This window comes from Marmota monax, unplaced genomic scaffold (genome assembly GCF_021218885.2).
Source record: "Marmota monax isolate L192 unplaced genomic scaffold, Marmota_monax_Labrador192_F-V1.1 WCK01_AAM20220418_F8-fsc00004, whole genome shotgun sequence".
Classification (NCBI taxonomy): Eukaryota; Metazoa; Chordata; class Mammalia; order Rodentia; family Sciuridae; genus Marmota; species Marmota monax.
The window spans coordinates 8,043,561-8,061,273 of NW_026692881.1; the positions used below are offsets into that span (position 1 = coordinate 8,043,561).

Below are 17,713 nucleotides of genomic sequence, written 5' to 3' on the forward strand. Positions count from 1 at the left end.
AATGCATATGCTGGGAAGTGCCTATAATATTCATGGATGTGTTAACAATAGTTTTAAAGCAAACCCTCATGTAATTACCATTCTTGTCAAGAAACAGGACATTATACCACCTCAGAGACATGCCTCTCTGATCACAATTTCCTTCCCACCTAGAAGTTATTGCTATCCTAGTTCTCAAGATATATATTTCCTTCATCTTATTTACATTATTTTTGGGGTACATCCCTAAACAATGTTGTTTGTTTATTTCAAATTCTATATAACTGGGATCACATGAATGTATTTTTAATACTTTGTTTCTTATGCTCAGCATTATGTTTGTGACCCCAAAATATTGACTTAAGATATGATGCAATATCTGAAATCTAATATAAATTATACATAAATTTGTGTTTTAATAAGCTCTCCAGGTAGTTCCATTGCATGCTCAAGTTTGATAACTATTTCTGGATAGTATTATGTAAATATACCACAATTTATTTATCTCTTATACTATTGATATACATATGTATCATTTCAAATTTTAGAGTTTCAAGTTGATTTTTTTTTATCAAGAATAGAAATTCATTTTCTTTCAGTATTAAGAGTCTGGGAAACCCAAGTTCAAGAGCTCCTTATCCTTGTAAGGGCTGCTTACCACCATGATGGTGCCTTGATGCTGCACTCATTGAAAGAGAGGACCACTGTGTCCTCACAGGCAGCAAGTGAAAGGGCCAAGGGTGAATTCACTCCATCAAGCCATTTTATAAGTGCACAGAACTGCATTCACAAGGGCCTCATCCTTGTGACTTAACCCCTCCCACAGACCCCACTCAGTACTGTTACATATTCCATTGGCAATTGTTTGAACATGAAGTTTGGAGGAGACAAAGCATTCAAACCATAACATGAAGGAAGGTGGGGAGAGCCACTGGGGAGAAGGAAAGATGGAAGGAAGAACTGGCAGAGTCACCATGGGCTGCTATGCGGTTAAAGGAGGTTGTGAGAATGTCCAAAACAGGCCTGCCCTAGTAGCCCTGCTCTGCGGTCACTGGCTAAGAGTAGTCTTTGAGAAGTGTGGACTTGTACAAATACAATAGGAAAAAGTTCTCAGGAGCAAAGAGACCTTATTTTCCCACAAATCCAGGGAACCCCAAACCCCACCCCTTCACCTGACTCCTCTGTCCTTCAAATCTTTACTTGATCTCTGAGAATCTCTTGGGGATTCTTGGGTCACATTCAAATTGTCTGGAGTACTCTGGGTCCTTTCTACCTTCATAATATACCCATGAACAAATGGTACATTGGCTACAGTTTTGTAATGAAGCAAAGTTATTCCTGTGAGGGTGTCCTCTCGTGTATGGTGAGATATGCATATCTCACCATACACCATAAGACCCCTAGGTCACAGATCAAGTTGAAGCCATGCCCACAATACTTGCACAAAAAGCACTTCTCAACTAAGGGACTTCAAGGGCTTTTGTGGGACGACTTATTGCTAAACATTTGCTCACACTCCAGGCACCCAAAAGAACTCTCTCCTAAGTGTGTGCCTTCATGCACAATGTGGTTTGAATTACTGGTATAGGGTTTCTCAGACTCTTTACACACACAATATTTTTCCCCAGAGTGTGTCCTCTGGTGTCTAAGATTTTTCTTTACACCAAAACTTCGCTCACACTGTCTACACACAAAAGGTTTCTCCCCTGAGTGTGTCCTCTGGTGGAAAAAAGGGTTGACTTTTTATTTTTTTATTCTGATTTGTTATATATGACAGAGGAATGCATTACAATTCACATTACACATATAGAGCACAATTTTTCATATCTCTGATTGTATACAAAGTATATTTACATCATTTGTGTCTTTATACACGTAATTTGGATAATGATGTCCATCTCATTCCAAGCGGGTTGTCTTTTGAATAAAGCCTTGTCCATATTCCTTTCATGCATAAGCCTTCTCCCCTGAGTGCCCTCTGGTGGAAGCCTTGTCCATACTCTTTACACAAAAAAGTTTTCTCTCCTTAGTGTGCCCTCTGGTGTCTGAGATTTGATTTCAAGCTAAAACTCTCCTCACATTGCCTGCACACAAAGCTTCTCACCTGATTATGTCCTTTAGGGTGTGACAAAGTGTTGAGAGCCACAGCCGAAGGGGCCCCAGCAAACTTCCAGCTGCCAGCAAACTTCCAGCTGCCGGCTGATGATTGGCTCACAGCGGGCCCAGCAACATCTAGCTGATTGGCTCCTCTGCGGTGATGCTCATTGGGCTGTTTCCCTGCCCTTTCAGACCACGGAGCTGCTCATTGGGGGACTTTTTCGGCTCTGCCCACGTGACCCAGCCAATCAGCCTCAAGAGCAGGAGGATTGTGGGACGTGGGGAGAAGCTTGTGTGGGAGAGAGAGGCTTGTGGAAAGCCGGTGGTGGCAGTTGAGGCTCTGAGGGTTTTTCCTGAGAGGCTGTTTTGTTTGGCGTGTGTGGTTCTAAAAATAAAGTTAGTTTCTTTTGACAAGTGGCTCCTGATTGTGCCCAGCCAGACTGCGGCATTTGGTGGCTCGCACGGGGAGCGACTGAGGGTAAGTGAAACTGCTCGCCCCTGAGGGCAGGGCGAGAGGATGGGTAGCCATTTTAAGATTCCTCTTTTATTTTGCTTCACTTTGGTTTTAAGTTGCCTGTCCCTGGAGATGAGTGAGACGGAAGAAAAACCGCTCACATCTGAGGAAAAACTATTTACGTCTGAGGAACAGATAGGGAGAAAGGACGGATGCACATGTCAGGAGGATAGAAAGGCTATAATGACTTTTTGTTGTTCCCTTTTTATTTCATTCTGTCTCGGCTTTGTTTGGCGTCATCTTGTTGGGTTGTATTATAGTAGAAATACGGGATCAGAAATTAGCAAAAAACAAACTGAAAGAGTGTTAAGTAAATTGTTAGAGGAAGGAGGCATCTCAGTAAAATCAAGAACAGTCAGGGCATACGTTGATACAATACAAAAATGTAGCCCATGGCTTTTTAAGGAGGAGTTGTTAAATATATCACAATGGAACCATCATGGTGAAGATTTAAAAAGAATAGAAAAGAAAAGCCTAGGGACTCTGCCACTTGGGACATTGCCATTGTGGACGTTCGTATCTTGTTTGCTTAGTCCAAAGCCTTCAGTTCAGACAATGGTAGAGGAAGGAGAAGACATAATGATTCAAGTAAAAGAGAAGGCCTCTGAAGTTAGTCAGACAGAGAAAGAAAGTGTAAAACAGAAAAAGCCATCAGGGGGAAAGTTACAACAGGAGACTGCTACTAACACCTTTCTATCACCAGAGGATGTAAGTGTCCAACTAACAAGGACACCTCCATATGCTGGGAGGTCCCCAACCCCCACAGTTGATAGTTGGGATCCTGAGACAAGATCTCAAATATTAACATGCCCTGTATTTGAGGCAGGAGGGCAGCGATTTTACCAAGTTTTAAATTTCAAAACAGTGAAGCAGCTAAAAGAGGCTGTAACAACCTATGGTCCTCAAGCACCCTTCACTGTAAGCATGGTCGAATCCATTAACAACTTGAACATGACGCCAGCAGACTGGGCTAATATGTGTAAAGCTGTGCTAAATGGAGGACAATACCTGTTATGGAAGGTTGCCAATGAGGAATTTTGCAAGGAGACGGCTAGGCGAAATGCAGCAGCTGGTTATCCTCAGAGAAATCTAGATATGTTGTTAGGAAAGGGACCTTATGAGGATCAGCAGCAACAAATTGCATATGATCCTGGTGTATATGCACAAATTGCTGTAGATGCAATTAAGGCATGGAAGACTTTACAAGGACATGGAGGTTTACAAGGTCAATTATCTAAGGTAATACAAGGAGCTAATGAACCTTATGCTGAATTTGTAGATAGGCTTATTCAAACAGCTACCAGAGTTTTTGGGAATACAGAACAAGCAATGCCATTACTAAAACACCTGGCTTATGAGCAAGCGAATCGTTGGTGCAGAGATATCATTAGACCATGGAAACATGAAGATTTAAACACATATATTAAATTATTTAGAGACATTAATGAACAAGAGCAAGTCGTGGCAGCTGCAGTAAAACAGGCTTTAGATGCCAGAGACATTAATGAACAAGGGCAAATTGTGGCAGCTGCAGTAAAACAGGCTTTAGATGCCAGGCCAAGAACATGCTACAATTGTGAACAAACAGGACATTTTAAAAGGAATTGCCCCATTGGAGGAGGGTTTAACAAAACTAGGTATCAAAGGAGTAGAATACCAGGTATTTGCCCATGATGCCGTAGAGGGAGACATTGGGCTAATGAATGCCGTTCTCAAACCACCATAGAGGGTACTCCATTATCAAAAAACGAACAAGGACCAGGTGTTTATCCACGATATCGTGGAGAAAGGCATCGGGCTCCATTGCCAAAAAATGGACACGGGGGCCCAATGCTCCGGGGCCCAAAACCACAAACATACGGAGCACTGGAGGAACCCAGCAACCCCATCAGGGTAGTGCCCAGGACACATTGTCCATCAGATCCCTCATCAGACAAACCAGAGGGAGCGCAGGGTTGGACATCTGCGCCTCCGCCAGAGCAGTACTAACTCCAGAGATGGGAGTTCAAATCATTCCCACAGGGGTGAAAGGACCTCTTCCCAAAGGAACAGTAGGCTTATTATTGGGACGCAGCTCTTCTACTCTAAAAGGACTTATGATAAGTCCTGGGGTAATTGATCCCGATTATGAAGGTGAAATAAAAATTATAGCCAGTTCTCCAAAGGGTATATCAGTAATTTCACCAGGAGATAGAAGAGCACAGTTACTAATAATACCCAGCATACATGATAAATTTTCCAGTCGTACTGTAGAAAGAGGTTCCAAGGGATTAGGCTCCACAGGTGTAGATTGTGCTATGCTTTCTTTAAATTTAGATTCTCGCCCCATGCTAAAACTAAATATTCAAGGACATGAATTTAATGGGCTACTGGATACAGGTGCAGACCTTAGCATCATCTCTCGTCAAGAATGGCCAAAACATTGGCCATTACAACAAGCCACTCAAACGCTTCGAGGCCTAGGAGTCGCGACTAATCCCCATAGAAGTGCAATGGTATTAGATTGGAAGGATCCTGAAGGATGTGAAGGAACTATACAGCCATATGTATTGGATCATCTTCCCGTAAATTTATGGGGATGAGATGTCCTAGATCAATTAGGTTTGACATTAACAAATAACATCAACCAAAATGCACCCACTATTATGACTAGACAAGGTTTTAGGAAAGGAAAAAGATTAGAAAAACAAGAACAAGGTATAGCAGCACCAATACAAATAGATCAAGGAACAGAAAGACATGGGTTGGATTTTCAGAAAGGGCCACTGAGACAATAAAAATTACTTGGAAATCAGAAAGACCAGTATGGGTTCCTCAGTGGCCCCTGACTAAAGAAAAGATACAAGCAGCCCATGACCTGGTCAAACAACAATTAGCAGAAGGACATATACAACCTTCTGTATCTCCCCATAATACTCCCATTTTTGTCATCAAAAAGAAATCTGGTAAATGGAGATTATTGCAAGATTTAAGAGCCATTAATAATGAGATGGTTATTATGGGACCTGCTCAATCAGGGATTCCTCAGTTGTCTGCTTTGCCAAAAACCTGGTATGTTTTAGTTATAGATATTAAAGATTGTTTTTTTTCAATTCCAATTCATCCTGAGGATAGTCCACGTTTTGCATTTACTATCCCTGCACTGAATCATGAAGGTCCTGATCAGAGATATGAATGGAAAGTACTCCCTCAAGGGATGGCTAACAGCCCAACTATGTCTCAAATTTATGTTAACAAAGTAATACAGCCACTTAGAAATCAAAATCCTGAACTACAATGTATTATTAGCACACAAAGATAAAAACACATTGCTAGAATGTTATGCCACACTTACAAACTTATTAAAAAATTATAACCTAGAGATAGCAATAGATAAAGTACAATTAAATTTTCCAATTAATTATTTAGGAGTTCTATTATCCTCAACCATGGTCCGTCCACCAAAAATTCAAATATGAGTAGATCAACTCAAATCACTTAATGACTTTCAAAAGTTATTAGGAGACATAAATTGGATAAGGCCTTATTTAGGTATACCAACAGGAGAGTGGGGACCTTTATTTGATATCCTAAAAGGTCCATCAGATCCAAATTCACCCAGAATGTTAACGCCTAAAGCAAGAAAGGCATTAAAAATCATTGAAACATATATGGAAAATATGCATTTGGATAGAATTGATATAAGTTTGCCTTTATTTTTATTGTACTACCAACAAAAAATATTCCTACAGGAGTATTTTGGCAAGAAGGTCCATTATTATGGATACATTTATCTTATTCTCCTAACACTATTCTTACTAGGTATCCTGAGGCTGTACGACAATTAATACTCAAAGGAATAAAAGCAGCAAAGGGAGTGTTTGGAATTTCTCCCAATAAAATTATTACTCCATATACTATGAATCAAATTGATGAGTTAGCTAATGAGTTAAATACTTGGGCAATAATCATGTGCAAATCTAATGTTTCATTTGATAACCACTTACCATCTAATCCTTTATTGTCTTTTTGGTCATTGCATGCTGTAATTTTTCCAAAAATGACAAGAAAAACCCCTATCATGAATGCTCCAAATATATTCACTGATGGGTCAAATAATGGTACAGCAGCAGTAGTTACCCCTGATCAAACTTTTACATTTTTAGTACCCAAACAATCAGCTCAAAAGGTAGAGCTTAATGCAGTTTTACAAGCTTTTGTGATGTTTAAAGATTCTGTATTTAATTTATTTTCTGATAGTCAGTATGTAGTTAATGCTATAGTATCTCTTGAAGATGCTGGTAGGATTTCCCCTTCCTCTACTGTTTTCTCTTTGATTTCCACTATACAAAGTCTAATCTGGGACAGAAAAGATCCATTCTTTATAGGACATATCAGGGCACATACAGGATTGCCTGGAGCCCTTAGTTTGGGCAATGATTTAGCAGATAAAACTACACATGACATACATATTTTCTCTACACTAGAAGAAGCTATAAATTTTCATAAAAAGTTCCATGTCAATGCTAATACTTTACAAAAGCATTTTAAAATAACTAAGGAACAAGCTAGACAAATAATAAAACAATGTCAAAATTGTGTGACCTTTTTACCACAAGTTAATCTTGGAGTCAATCCTAGAGGATTGATACTTAACCATATTTGGCAGATGGACGTCACACACTTGCCACAATTTGGAAAATTAAAATATTTGCATGTTACAGTTGATACTTCTGGATTTTTGATGGCCTCCCTTCATGCCGGAGAAAAAGCTAAAGATGTTATAGCTCATTGCTTACAAAATTTTGCCACTCTGGGTGTTCCAAAACAGTTAAAAACAGATAATGCCCCTGGTTATACTTCTACCTCTTTTAAACAATTTTGCTCAACATTTGGCATTACTCATATAACAGGAATCCCATACAATCCACAGGGACAAGGCATAGTTGAAAGAGCTCATCAAACTATTAAAATGTACTTATTAAAGCAAAAAGAAGGAATTGGGAAGGGGTATATATTCCCCAAAGATAAACTTAAAATAACCCTTTTTACTCTAAACTTTTTAAATTTGGATTCATCAGGACTTAGTGCTGCGGAAAGGCATATGTGTCCAAAAAATGTGCATAAGCCCAAGGTACTTTGGAAGGATATTCTAACAGGACAATGGAAAGGTCCTGACCCAGTAATTGTCTGGAGTCGAGGGTCTGTTTGTGTGTTTCCACAGGGAGAACAGCAGACGATTTGGATTCCAGAGAGATTAACCAAGGTCCTGACCCAGTGATTGTCTGGAGTTGGGGGTCTGTTTATGTGTTTCCACAGGGAGAACAGCAGCCGATTTGGATTCCAGAAAGATTAACTAAAGCGATTTCTACAGACCAAAAAGAAGATGATTTGGCTCAAATCCATAACAACTGATATCCAAAACTCCAGTTTCGCTATTCTTACATCTGCAACAGAACCAGGATGCTTTTTTCAATATCTATTTTATTATTGCCCTTTGCCATATCATGAAGTTCTATTTTGTTTTTTGAGCTCATACAGACCTAGGTTAATGTTTTGCTGTTCAGTTCTATTTTTTGACTATAGAGTTTTTAAACATTGCAATGGAGATTTCACCTGTAAAAAGTTATAAGGCCTTTACTATAACGTTATGTGTTGTATGTATTCTATTATGTGTGCACACTTGTGTTTTGTGTTATACGTTTGAATGTACGTATGTCCATATATCATATATGATGAGCGCTCATGATAAAATGGATCCAAATATTTTTTTCACGTGATTTATATGGTTTAATTTAAATTGGGTAAACAACTGTTGAGGATTGTTTTAATATGTAAACAAAAAAGAAGGTTAACAGATCTGTTTGTTTACTTTCACCTTTTCTTTTCATTATATTTAATAATTCTCTTAAAGATAATGTAAATTGTTAAGAAAATTGTTTTCTTTTAGTGCCTTCTGTAATGTTACATAATTTTTTCTTTAGCCATTATTGCCAGAATTCCTATCTTCATCCCAGTGCCGGTGAAGACAATGTAAATTGTTAAGAAAATTGTTTTCTTTTAGTGCCTTCTGGAATGTTACATAATTTTTTCTTTAGCCATTATTGCCAGAATTCCTATCTTCATCCCAGTGCTGGTGAAGTCAAAGATAAAACCAATCTACAGCTTCTACAATAGCCATCACTGAACTGCTTGCAGAACTTGCCTGGACACATTGTGAGCTCACCTGTATGCATTGTGAACTATCTGTTGGTGCAGCGACTTGTGGTAGTGTTGGGGTATTTTTGCTGATGATGTCATTGGTGGTACAATTTTTCCAAAAGGAGCCGTCAATTGGCTTGGTGTATCTTCCTCCCTTCTGCTTGTCATGATCGTCCAGCTAAAATTTGGGGGCCAACAGAGGTGAGGCAAAGAACCTCGCCCCCCTGCTGGTACAAAGACCTCTCCACAGGTGTGGCTGTATACTGGACCGATAGTCAGTGACCGGTAAGATCCAATTGCAATGGTACCAACCTAAGGACCATATGTACTATTGGACAACCTAAGGCAGGCACGGTCCCTAAGCCACATGCTTGTTGTTTAAACAGAGAGGGGGAGATGTTGAGAGCCACAGCCGAAGGGGCCCCAGCAAACTTCCAGCTGCCAGCAAACTTCCAGCTGCCGGCTGATGATTGGCTCACAGCGGGCCCAGCAACATCTAGCTGATTGGCTCCTCTGCGGTGATGCTCATTGGGCTGTTTCCCTGCCCTTTCAGACCATGGAGCTGCTCATTGGGGGACTTTTTTGGCTCCGCCCACGTGACCCAGCCAATCGGCCTCAAGAGCAGGAGGATTGTGGGACGTGGGGAGAAGCTTGCGTGGGAGGGAGAGGCTTGTGGAAAGCCGGTGGTGGCAGTTGAGGCTCTGAGGGTTTTTCCTGAGAGGCTGTTTTGTTTGGCGTGTGTGGTTCTAAAAATAAAGTTAGTTTCTTTTGACAAGTGGCTCCTGATTGTGCCCAGCCAGACTGCGGCAACAAAGTATGATTTTGGCATCCTAAGCACTCCTGGCATCCTAAGTGAGTTCTCCCATGCAAGGTGAAATTTGAGTTATTGGTACAGGCTCACTCACACTCCTTGCACACAAAGGGCTTCTCCACAACCTGTGCCTTCAAGTGCTTATTGTAGTATGACTTATCCCTAAACCTTCCTCCACACACCTGACATCCATAAGCCTTCTCTCCTGAGTGGTCTATCATGCAGAGCAAGGTGTGACCTCCTGGTACAGGCCTGCCCACAATCCTTACACACAAAGGGCGTCTCCCCTGCATGTGTCATCTGGTGTGCAACAAGGTGTGACTTATTGTCAAAGCCTTGCCCACACTCTGTGCACTCACAGGTCTTCTCTCCTGTGTGTCTTCTATGGTACAAAGGTAATGCTGACTCACGGTTAAAACCCTGTGGACACTTCCTGCAAATAACATGTTTCTACCTGGAATGTGCTTTCATGTATGAGAGTAGCTTTGTCTTCAGGACGAAGTGTTGTCCAACCTCTACACAATCCAATGTTCCCCATCTTGAATTTTCTATTCCTTTAACTCTCTTTCCTCTTTCCATAAGACTTTCCCTTTGGATTTGGCTGGGCTCTATTTTTGTCATTCTGTGCCTTCTCCTTAAGCTTACTGATTATCTTGGGGGTGGGCTAGAAAAATACCCTTGAAGTCTGCCTCTCCCTTCTAAAAGGGCATTGACAGCCCCTTTTCTCTTGCCTTTTTGCTGTTTCACTCTGGCAGCTTTTGGTCTTTTGATTTTTGATTTCTAGAATTGTAAAATTCAATTACTGAAATGAAGAACGCAGTAGGTAAAGTTAAACAACAGATTAGACATGGCAGAATAATAAAGTATGAAATATATAAAGCATAAAAGGTATAAATATGTATATTTGAAGATAGAGAAAAGAGAGACAAATGAAGCAGTGTCTGAAATGACAAGAATGAACTAATAAAAGTTAGCAATTCATAAATACAAAAATTACTAAGAACCTCAAGCAGGGTTATCAATAAGTAAGCAAACAATAATCAATACTTCCAGACTTAGGGACATCAGAGAAAACTGATAAAAACTAAACACCAAGAGAAAGCCCTAAAAACAATCAGAGACAAAAAGGTAAGTTACTTTCAAAAGAGTAATAATAATGTTAGCTGATGGCTGATATTTCAACCAACACTATGGATATCTGAAGACAACAGAAAAAATGTTTTATGGTGCTGCAGGAAAACTACAAATATAGAATTCTATGCTCCACAAAAAATATTTTTAAATGAAAGATAAACCGAGGCATTTTCAGTTGAGTTTTGTGCAGGGTGAGAGATGGTGGTTTAATTTCATCTACTACATATGGATTGCCAATTTTCCCAGTACCATTTGTTGAAGAAACTATTTTTTCTCCAAGATATGTTTTTGGTGCTTTTGTCTAGAATGAGAGAATTGTTTTCATGTGGGTTTATCTCTGTGTCTTTTATTCTATTCCATTGGTCTTCATGTCTGTTTTGGTGCCGATACAATGCTGTTTTTGTTGCTATAGCTCAGTAGTATAATTTAAGGTCTGGTAATCTGATGCTTCTTGCTTCACTCTTCTTGCTAAGGATTGCTTTGGCTATCCTGAGACTCTTATTTTACCAAATGAATTTCATGACTGCTTTTTCTATTTCTATGAAGAACATCATTGGAATTTTAATAGGAATTGTATTAAATCTGTATAGCACTTTTAGTAGTATGGTCATTTTTGCAATATTAATTCTGCCTATCCAAGAAAATGGGAGGATATTTCCATCTTCTAATTCTTCTTCAATTTCTTTTTTTTTTGAACCAGCATGGAAACGTTTTATTACATAAATGTAGAATATATATATATATATATATATAATTATTATTATTATATTATACCAGTATCCAGATTAAATACCCTGCTTATTACATGCAATTTTTATTTTTTCTATACTTCTACTCATTCCTCAACATAACAGTCCTGCTCCTCATTAATTTTTTGGTGAGGTCATATGCCTTGAATGTCACAGATATTAATTATACAGTTTTGATAAATAGAATGATAAAAATCTTGACTGCTTTTAAGCACAGAATATTTTAAAGCATCTCAAAAAATCTATTTTCTTTTACATTCAACTTTCTGTTCACAGAAGCATGTTACTGCAATGGATATTTAATTATAATTTTATTTTGCCTGACATCATGCATTATAATTGTAAATACAGCTGCTGAATTATACAGAATCTATGTGAGTCAGTCAGGGTGTGCGCTTCAAGAACATTTGAGTTATTTTTTATATTGGACCATTAGCACTACTGGGCCTATCAATACTCTTAACAAATAACTATATCACTCAGATTCTTTCCCAGCATTTTGATGACACATTATTTCATTGTTAATGGTTGCTATGATGATTATAATTTTCTTTTTTTTTATTAGTTGCTCATGACAATACAATGATCTTGACATACATACATTTGAGTCAAATGGGGTATAATTTCTCATTTCTTTAGCGATCTGCAGTTTACTTTGTAGAGGTCATTCGCCTCTTTTGTTAGATTGATTCCCAAGTATTCTAAATTTTTAAGGCATTTTCAGAAAAGCAAAAATTGAGAAAATTTGTCACCAGCAAACTGTCACTAAAAAAAATGCTAATGGAAGTCTAACTGGACAGAAGAAAATGATCGCAGATGAAAGCGTGGTAACGTAGAAAATTCAAAGAAGTTAGAAAAGTACACATGTTGTAAATATTAATTAATCATTGCTTTAATCAAAAATAAAATAATTTATATTTTTTAATCTATAGACTTAAATTTCAGGAAAATGATAATGCAAAAGGTATGAAGAGGTAGACAGAATTAAAATCCTCAACAGTACCTTATTACTCAGCTTTATATTTACCTAAAAGAAATTACAGCATGTCTACAGAATTACTTGTACCAAAAAAAAACATGTTTAGAGCAGCATTATAAGTAATAATCAAAAACTAGAAACTCAAATTTCTATCTAGAGGTGAGCTGATAAACAAATTATAGCATATTCATACAACAGAATACTATTCAGCTGTAAAATGAATGAACCACTGACAGGCTAAAAACTGTGGATGAGTCTCACAAACATTATATTGAGCAAATGAAGCCAAATTCAAAAAAGTACATATTATATAATTCCACTTATATTAAGTTTTGGCAAGTAAAACTTTATTATGTTGCTAAAAGTCAGGACAATAGTTATATCTGGGGACATCAGAAATTAAAAATGGAGAGGGGACCTGTGGAAGGTTGGCAATGTTCTTTTTCATTGACAGATGTGCTCACAAGGATGTGTTCACGTTGTGGAAATTCATCAAGCACCCACACTTAAGATTGTACATTTTTCAAATGAGAAATTATATCCCATCTGATTCAAATGTATGCTATGACAAGATCATTGTACTGTCATGTGTAACTAATTAAAACAAACAAATAAAAATATATTAAAAATTAAAAATAATAAAAGCATAGAGTCAGAGAAAAAAGAAAAAAAGATTGTACATTTTTCTATATATATATTTCAAAATAAAGTTGAAAATTATATTTCAGACATACAAAAACTATACCAAGAATAAAACCATATCTAGTATCAAGATTTAAAAGATTACCAATACAATTTACATGACTGTAATTATATGATTGATTACATTTTCACCCACCCCACCAGCAATAACCACATTCCTAAATGTGATGTCCATCAAACTCCACATTATTTTATACTTTTACTCCTTATCCAAGCTTCCCTGAAAAATATATAAAACTGTTTTTGCATGTTTTAAAACTACATATAAAAGGCAATTTGGTTTCTACTTTTAAAAGATGATTCCAGGAGGAGCACAAGAAAACTTTCTAGGGTGACTATACTTGATAAGCAGTATTAATTTTGTGGATTGAATTGGACAATTAAGATCTGTCCGTTCGGTTATATCTAAACTTTATATCACTTAAAATTTCAAAAAAATAGAACATTCTACCTTCTAAAAGGAAACAGATGGGGGATGGACAGAAGTGGAACTAGGAAAATACTTCAAATACTGCAATAAATGTGGTAAACATCAAACTCATCTATCTAAAGAATAAGCAAGGAAAGATATGTCATAGGCACAATTCTTTGAGAAGCTTCAACTGTGAAGCTGCGCAGTAATTGGAGGAACAGGTAAAACCAAATCTTAAAGACAGAAGCCTGAGTTGACCTAGTAGAAATGAGAAGGTAAGACAGGAATGAACTAATCAATACAGGAACAAAGTCTTTGAGAGGGACAGGGGATGCATTGTAAAATTCAGGTGGTTTGTTTTTTGCTAGGACACAATGTCTTCTTGCCTTTTAACTGCAAAGAAACAAAAAGAAGAGAACAGATGCAGGGAAGACTGTTTATTAGTGGTGGGAAAATAAGAAAGTTCCCTTCTCATGGCTGCTACTTCTTCAAAGAACAGGAATCATTATTTGAAAAGGGGGGTGTGGTGAGCATTTGGAAGAAAATCCTGGGAAGGCATCCCACATATCTCCTTGTTGACATGTGATCTTAGCCAAAAGCCTGAGAAACATTTCTCCTAGTCTAATTAGACACCCAAAGAAAAATCAGAGGTTTCACTTCAGCCAGGTTAAATGCCCAACAGGTATCCAAATTCTCACAATATAATTATAGTTAAAAAGCAAGGATATTGTTATTCATCTCTGTACTGCACAAAGTATAGTACAACCTATATTAGGTACTCAAGAGGGAATGAATAAAGATAATTTTTTCATATTTTCATAGCACATTTTATATCATCTGCCACACATAAGAACTGAAGAAAACATTCTTTTCAGAAATAATTCAGCCTAGATGTCAAATGCATTTTCCTTTTTCTCATGTTTATTATTGTGTGTTATTAGGAGAAAATCAATTTGTTTCTTCCACTTTTATCAATTCTTCATTTTATCTAAAGAAATGATACCCTAATCTTCTAAAATTAGTTTTAAGCAAAATTCACCAATAGGGCAACTCATAGGAAAAAAAAAAAAGAGATTCTCTATGCCTATATTATCATAATTTGCAACTATCATAATGAAGAAATTAGAAATTCTTGCCAAGAAGAATTAACCTCTTCTCTGTATTCATGACATTCCTGTTGGTGCTAAATCACACACACACAAAGAGTGAAGAACGGCTTTAGCTCATGTACAGGAATCACAGTATGATCTCAGCCAAACCCGAACGTGTCCTCAGGAACAGAAGCACTGGCTGTATTAGGAAACAAGTTAGCACAATGTACTATTTATCTATCATTTATCAATTATGAAATGAAAAAAAAGGGTTATAAATGTATTACTAGCAGTATAATTGTTATTTATTTTATTACACTAAAGCCCATTTACCCGGGCTCCATTCATGGAAGAACCACTGTTTTGGGTGGCTGAATAGTCGGATTTCTGCTCTTTTAATTCATACATATATTTATTATGTGTATTAAACATACTCTTCTAATTTTTGTTGCCACAGCCAGACTGTAAATACATATGTTTTTGTCATTCTTAACTACAGTAATTCATAACTTCGGCTGCCAAGTTTGGTGCCAGTATTCTCACATATACAGTTCCTGCTCCGCACTTAAAATAATTCCTCGTTTGCTGTCAGAAGCTCCTGCCACAATATATAAAATGACAGAATCATTTTTTTTTAAAAACTAAATCATTAAACGCAACTACAATGTGTTCCTTTTTTTCTTTCTTTCTTTCCTTTTTTTTTAACAATATCCCCTTTCTTATCATTCTCTTTATTTACGAATTGAAAAGCCTGGTCAAGTAGCAAAATGGAACATGTCAAATAAAAACAAAACACAGAGTATTTTCAAGAAGGAAAAGAAAGAAAATCTCAGTTACATGCTAGACCATCCTTTGAGGCACTGTCATTTTAAATGCGGAAGCATCAATTATTTTTCCTATGTTTCCTATATTTAAAGGTTCTATAGGACCACTAAGAAAATAAATAATGTTTTATTTCTCTGTATCATTAAACACAACACCAGCAGAATTCTGAGTGTGAATACTAAGATTTAATATTTCAGTTTCAAATAAAACAGAGTTGTTCTGTGATGGAACAGCATGGAAATCTTACTTCAAGCCGTCAATTGCATAATATTTCTAGGGCTAAAGATTAGCTGCATTTCAAAATCCTTAATCTTGAAATCTGAAGAAACTCTGGACATCTCCTAGACTAATATGACACCCAAAACAGCAATTTTTCTCCAGCATCCTTAACAGATGGTCAGCCACTGTTTCATGACTCCGGGAATATAATGAAAGCCTAGAACAAACCTTTCATATACAGAGTAAGATTCCAGTCAGTGAGCTTGCAGGAAAACAACGTTGCCACACACTGAAAACAGACTTTAACAAGAACGAGATTCAGAATTAGCAATCCTAAAAGTGTAGCGTTTGAGATATGTAACACCCCATTCTGGGACCAGCCAAGGTCCTTTCATTGGCCCAAACAGTAGCTCCCACAATCAGGAAGCAGGGTGGCTTCTTTTTGGACTTATTCCTTAATGCAAGAAATGACTCTACTGCTCACAGAATGGGTTTGCCAAGTCAGAGAGCATCAAATCCCTTCCTTCTGAAAATCAAGCCAAGGGACCCCCTGGTGGAGCTGCTAATGTTTAAAATACTCTTAACTTTGGTCTAAATTTCGTCACTACTATAAACTAGAATATTTCGTACTTTTCTTTTAAAAGTGTATATAGGGTATGCTGTCACTGAAATTGTTTGATTGGTATACGTGTGGGGTTGTATTTTAAGCTCAGCCCTTAATACCACGATGAGGTCTGGCTTGATTCTCCCAGGAAACGCGAGCGCACGCGACTTAGCTGACAGCACATCAACTGTCAGACCCCAGGACGGGGCGGCCCAGCGCTTACCTGTCGATGCTGATCACGCACAGGGTCATAATTGAGGCCGTGCAGCACATAACGTCCATGGCGATGAAGACGTTGCAAAAGAAGTGGCCAAATATCCACTTGCCCCCGATGAGGTCTGTGACACTGACAAAGGGCATCACCGCCACGGCCACCGAGAGGTCGGCCAGGGCAAGGGACACGATCAGGTAGTTGGAGGGCTGGCGAAGCTTCTTGACGAAGCACACGGAGATTACCACCAGACAGTTGCCCGCGATCGTCAGAAGCGTGATGAGTGCCAGGATGGCACCGATCACAACTTTCTCAGTTCTGCCATAGTTGATCTGTTCCCCGCAGCCCAGGACAAGTTCCGGGGTTGTGTTCCAAGTGGGCGATGGAGTAGGGGTCACATCAGAGATGGTGCCCGACAGGCTCGGCGCCCAGGTACTCGTAACCGGGTCGGGTTCACCATCGGGGTTCGCCTCGGGCGCCCCTTCCCCCTCCGGCAGAAGGAGAGAACGGAGGTGCCCGTAAAGGTCCATGAGGGTGCTGCTGTTACTCATGGCTGTGCCGCTGTCTGGTACTAACTAGGAACTTCGCGCCCTAAGCTGCCTGACTCGGGTTCAACTCACCGGTTCCGCTCCAGCCATGAAGCCCACGGTGGTCTCTGGGGACTCTTGCCTCGGGCTCTCGGACCGCACGTCCGAAGCCCCCAGCCGCTGCGGGAAACGCAGGGTGCGGCAGCGCGGGGACTCCCTTCGGGAGGCGCCGCGGCACCCGACGGACCCGGGAACGCGTGGGCTCGCGGGCCGGGCTCTACTGTGTTGCGCGCAGTCCGCCCAACTCAGCTCTGGCGAGGAGTGCGGAGCGTCTGTGTATAAGTTGAGGAGTGCGCCCCGCCCCTCGCGCCCGCCGCCTCTCCCCTGCGGCAACCGCGCCGCGTCCCCCCCGCCCCCGCCGCCGCTGCCGACGTCTCCACCTCCTCCTGCGCCCCTCGCACTCCGGGACGGGCCCCCGCTCCCGGGCTGGACTGCAGCAGCTCCCGCGCCTCCCCACTGTGCAGGCGGACGGTGGGGAGGTCCTGCACGCGCCTCCCGGGATCCGGAGCGCGTTAGCTCCGGGATCTCGCCTTCCGGCTGCGGACTCTTACCCGCTCCACAAGACCCCAACCTCTTCACAGTGGCAAAGGACAATTTTGGTGGGGGATTTATTTATTTA

General features: G+C 39.5%; 1 protein-coding gene across 2 annotated transcripts in view; it reads right to left on the reverse strand.

Annotated features, from left to right (window-relative positions):
• Htr7 (5-hydroxytryptamine receptor 7) overlaps positions 1-17,320 on the reverse strand; it is a 90,986-nt gene extending 73,666 nt beyond the window's left edge. For both annotated transcript variants that reach the window (XM_058581076.1, XM_046450154.2), the window contains exon 1: positions 16,520-17,320. In XM_058581076.1, coding sequence (XP_058437059.1) covers positions 16,520-17,058 — 539 coding nt within the window. In that variant the 5' untranslated portion in view covers positions 17,059-17,320. The remainder of the gene's footprint in view (positions 1-16,519) is intronic.
• Positions 17,321-17,713: the final 393 nt, after the last annotated feature.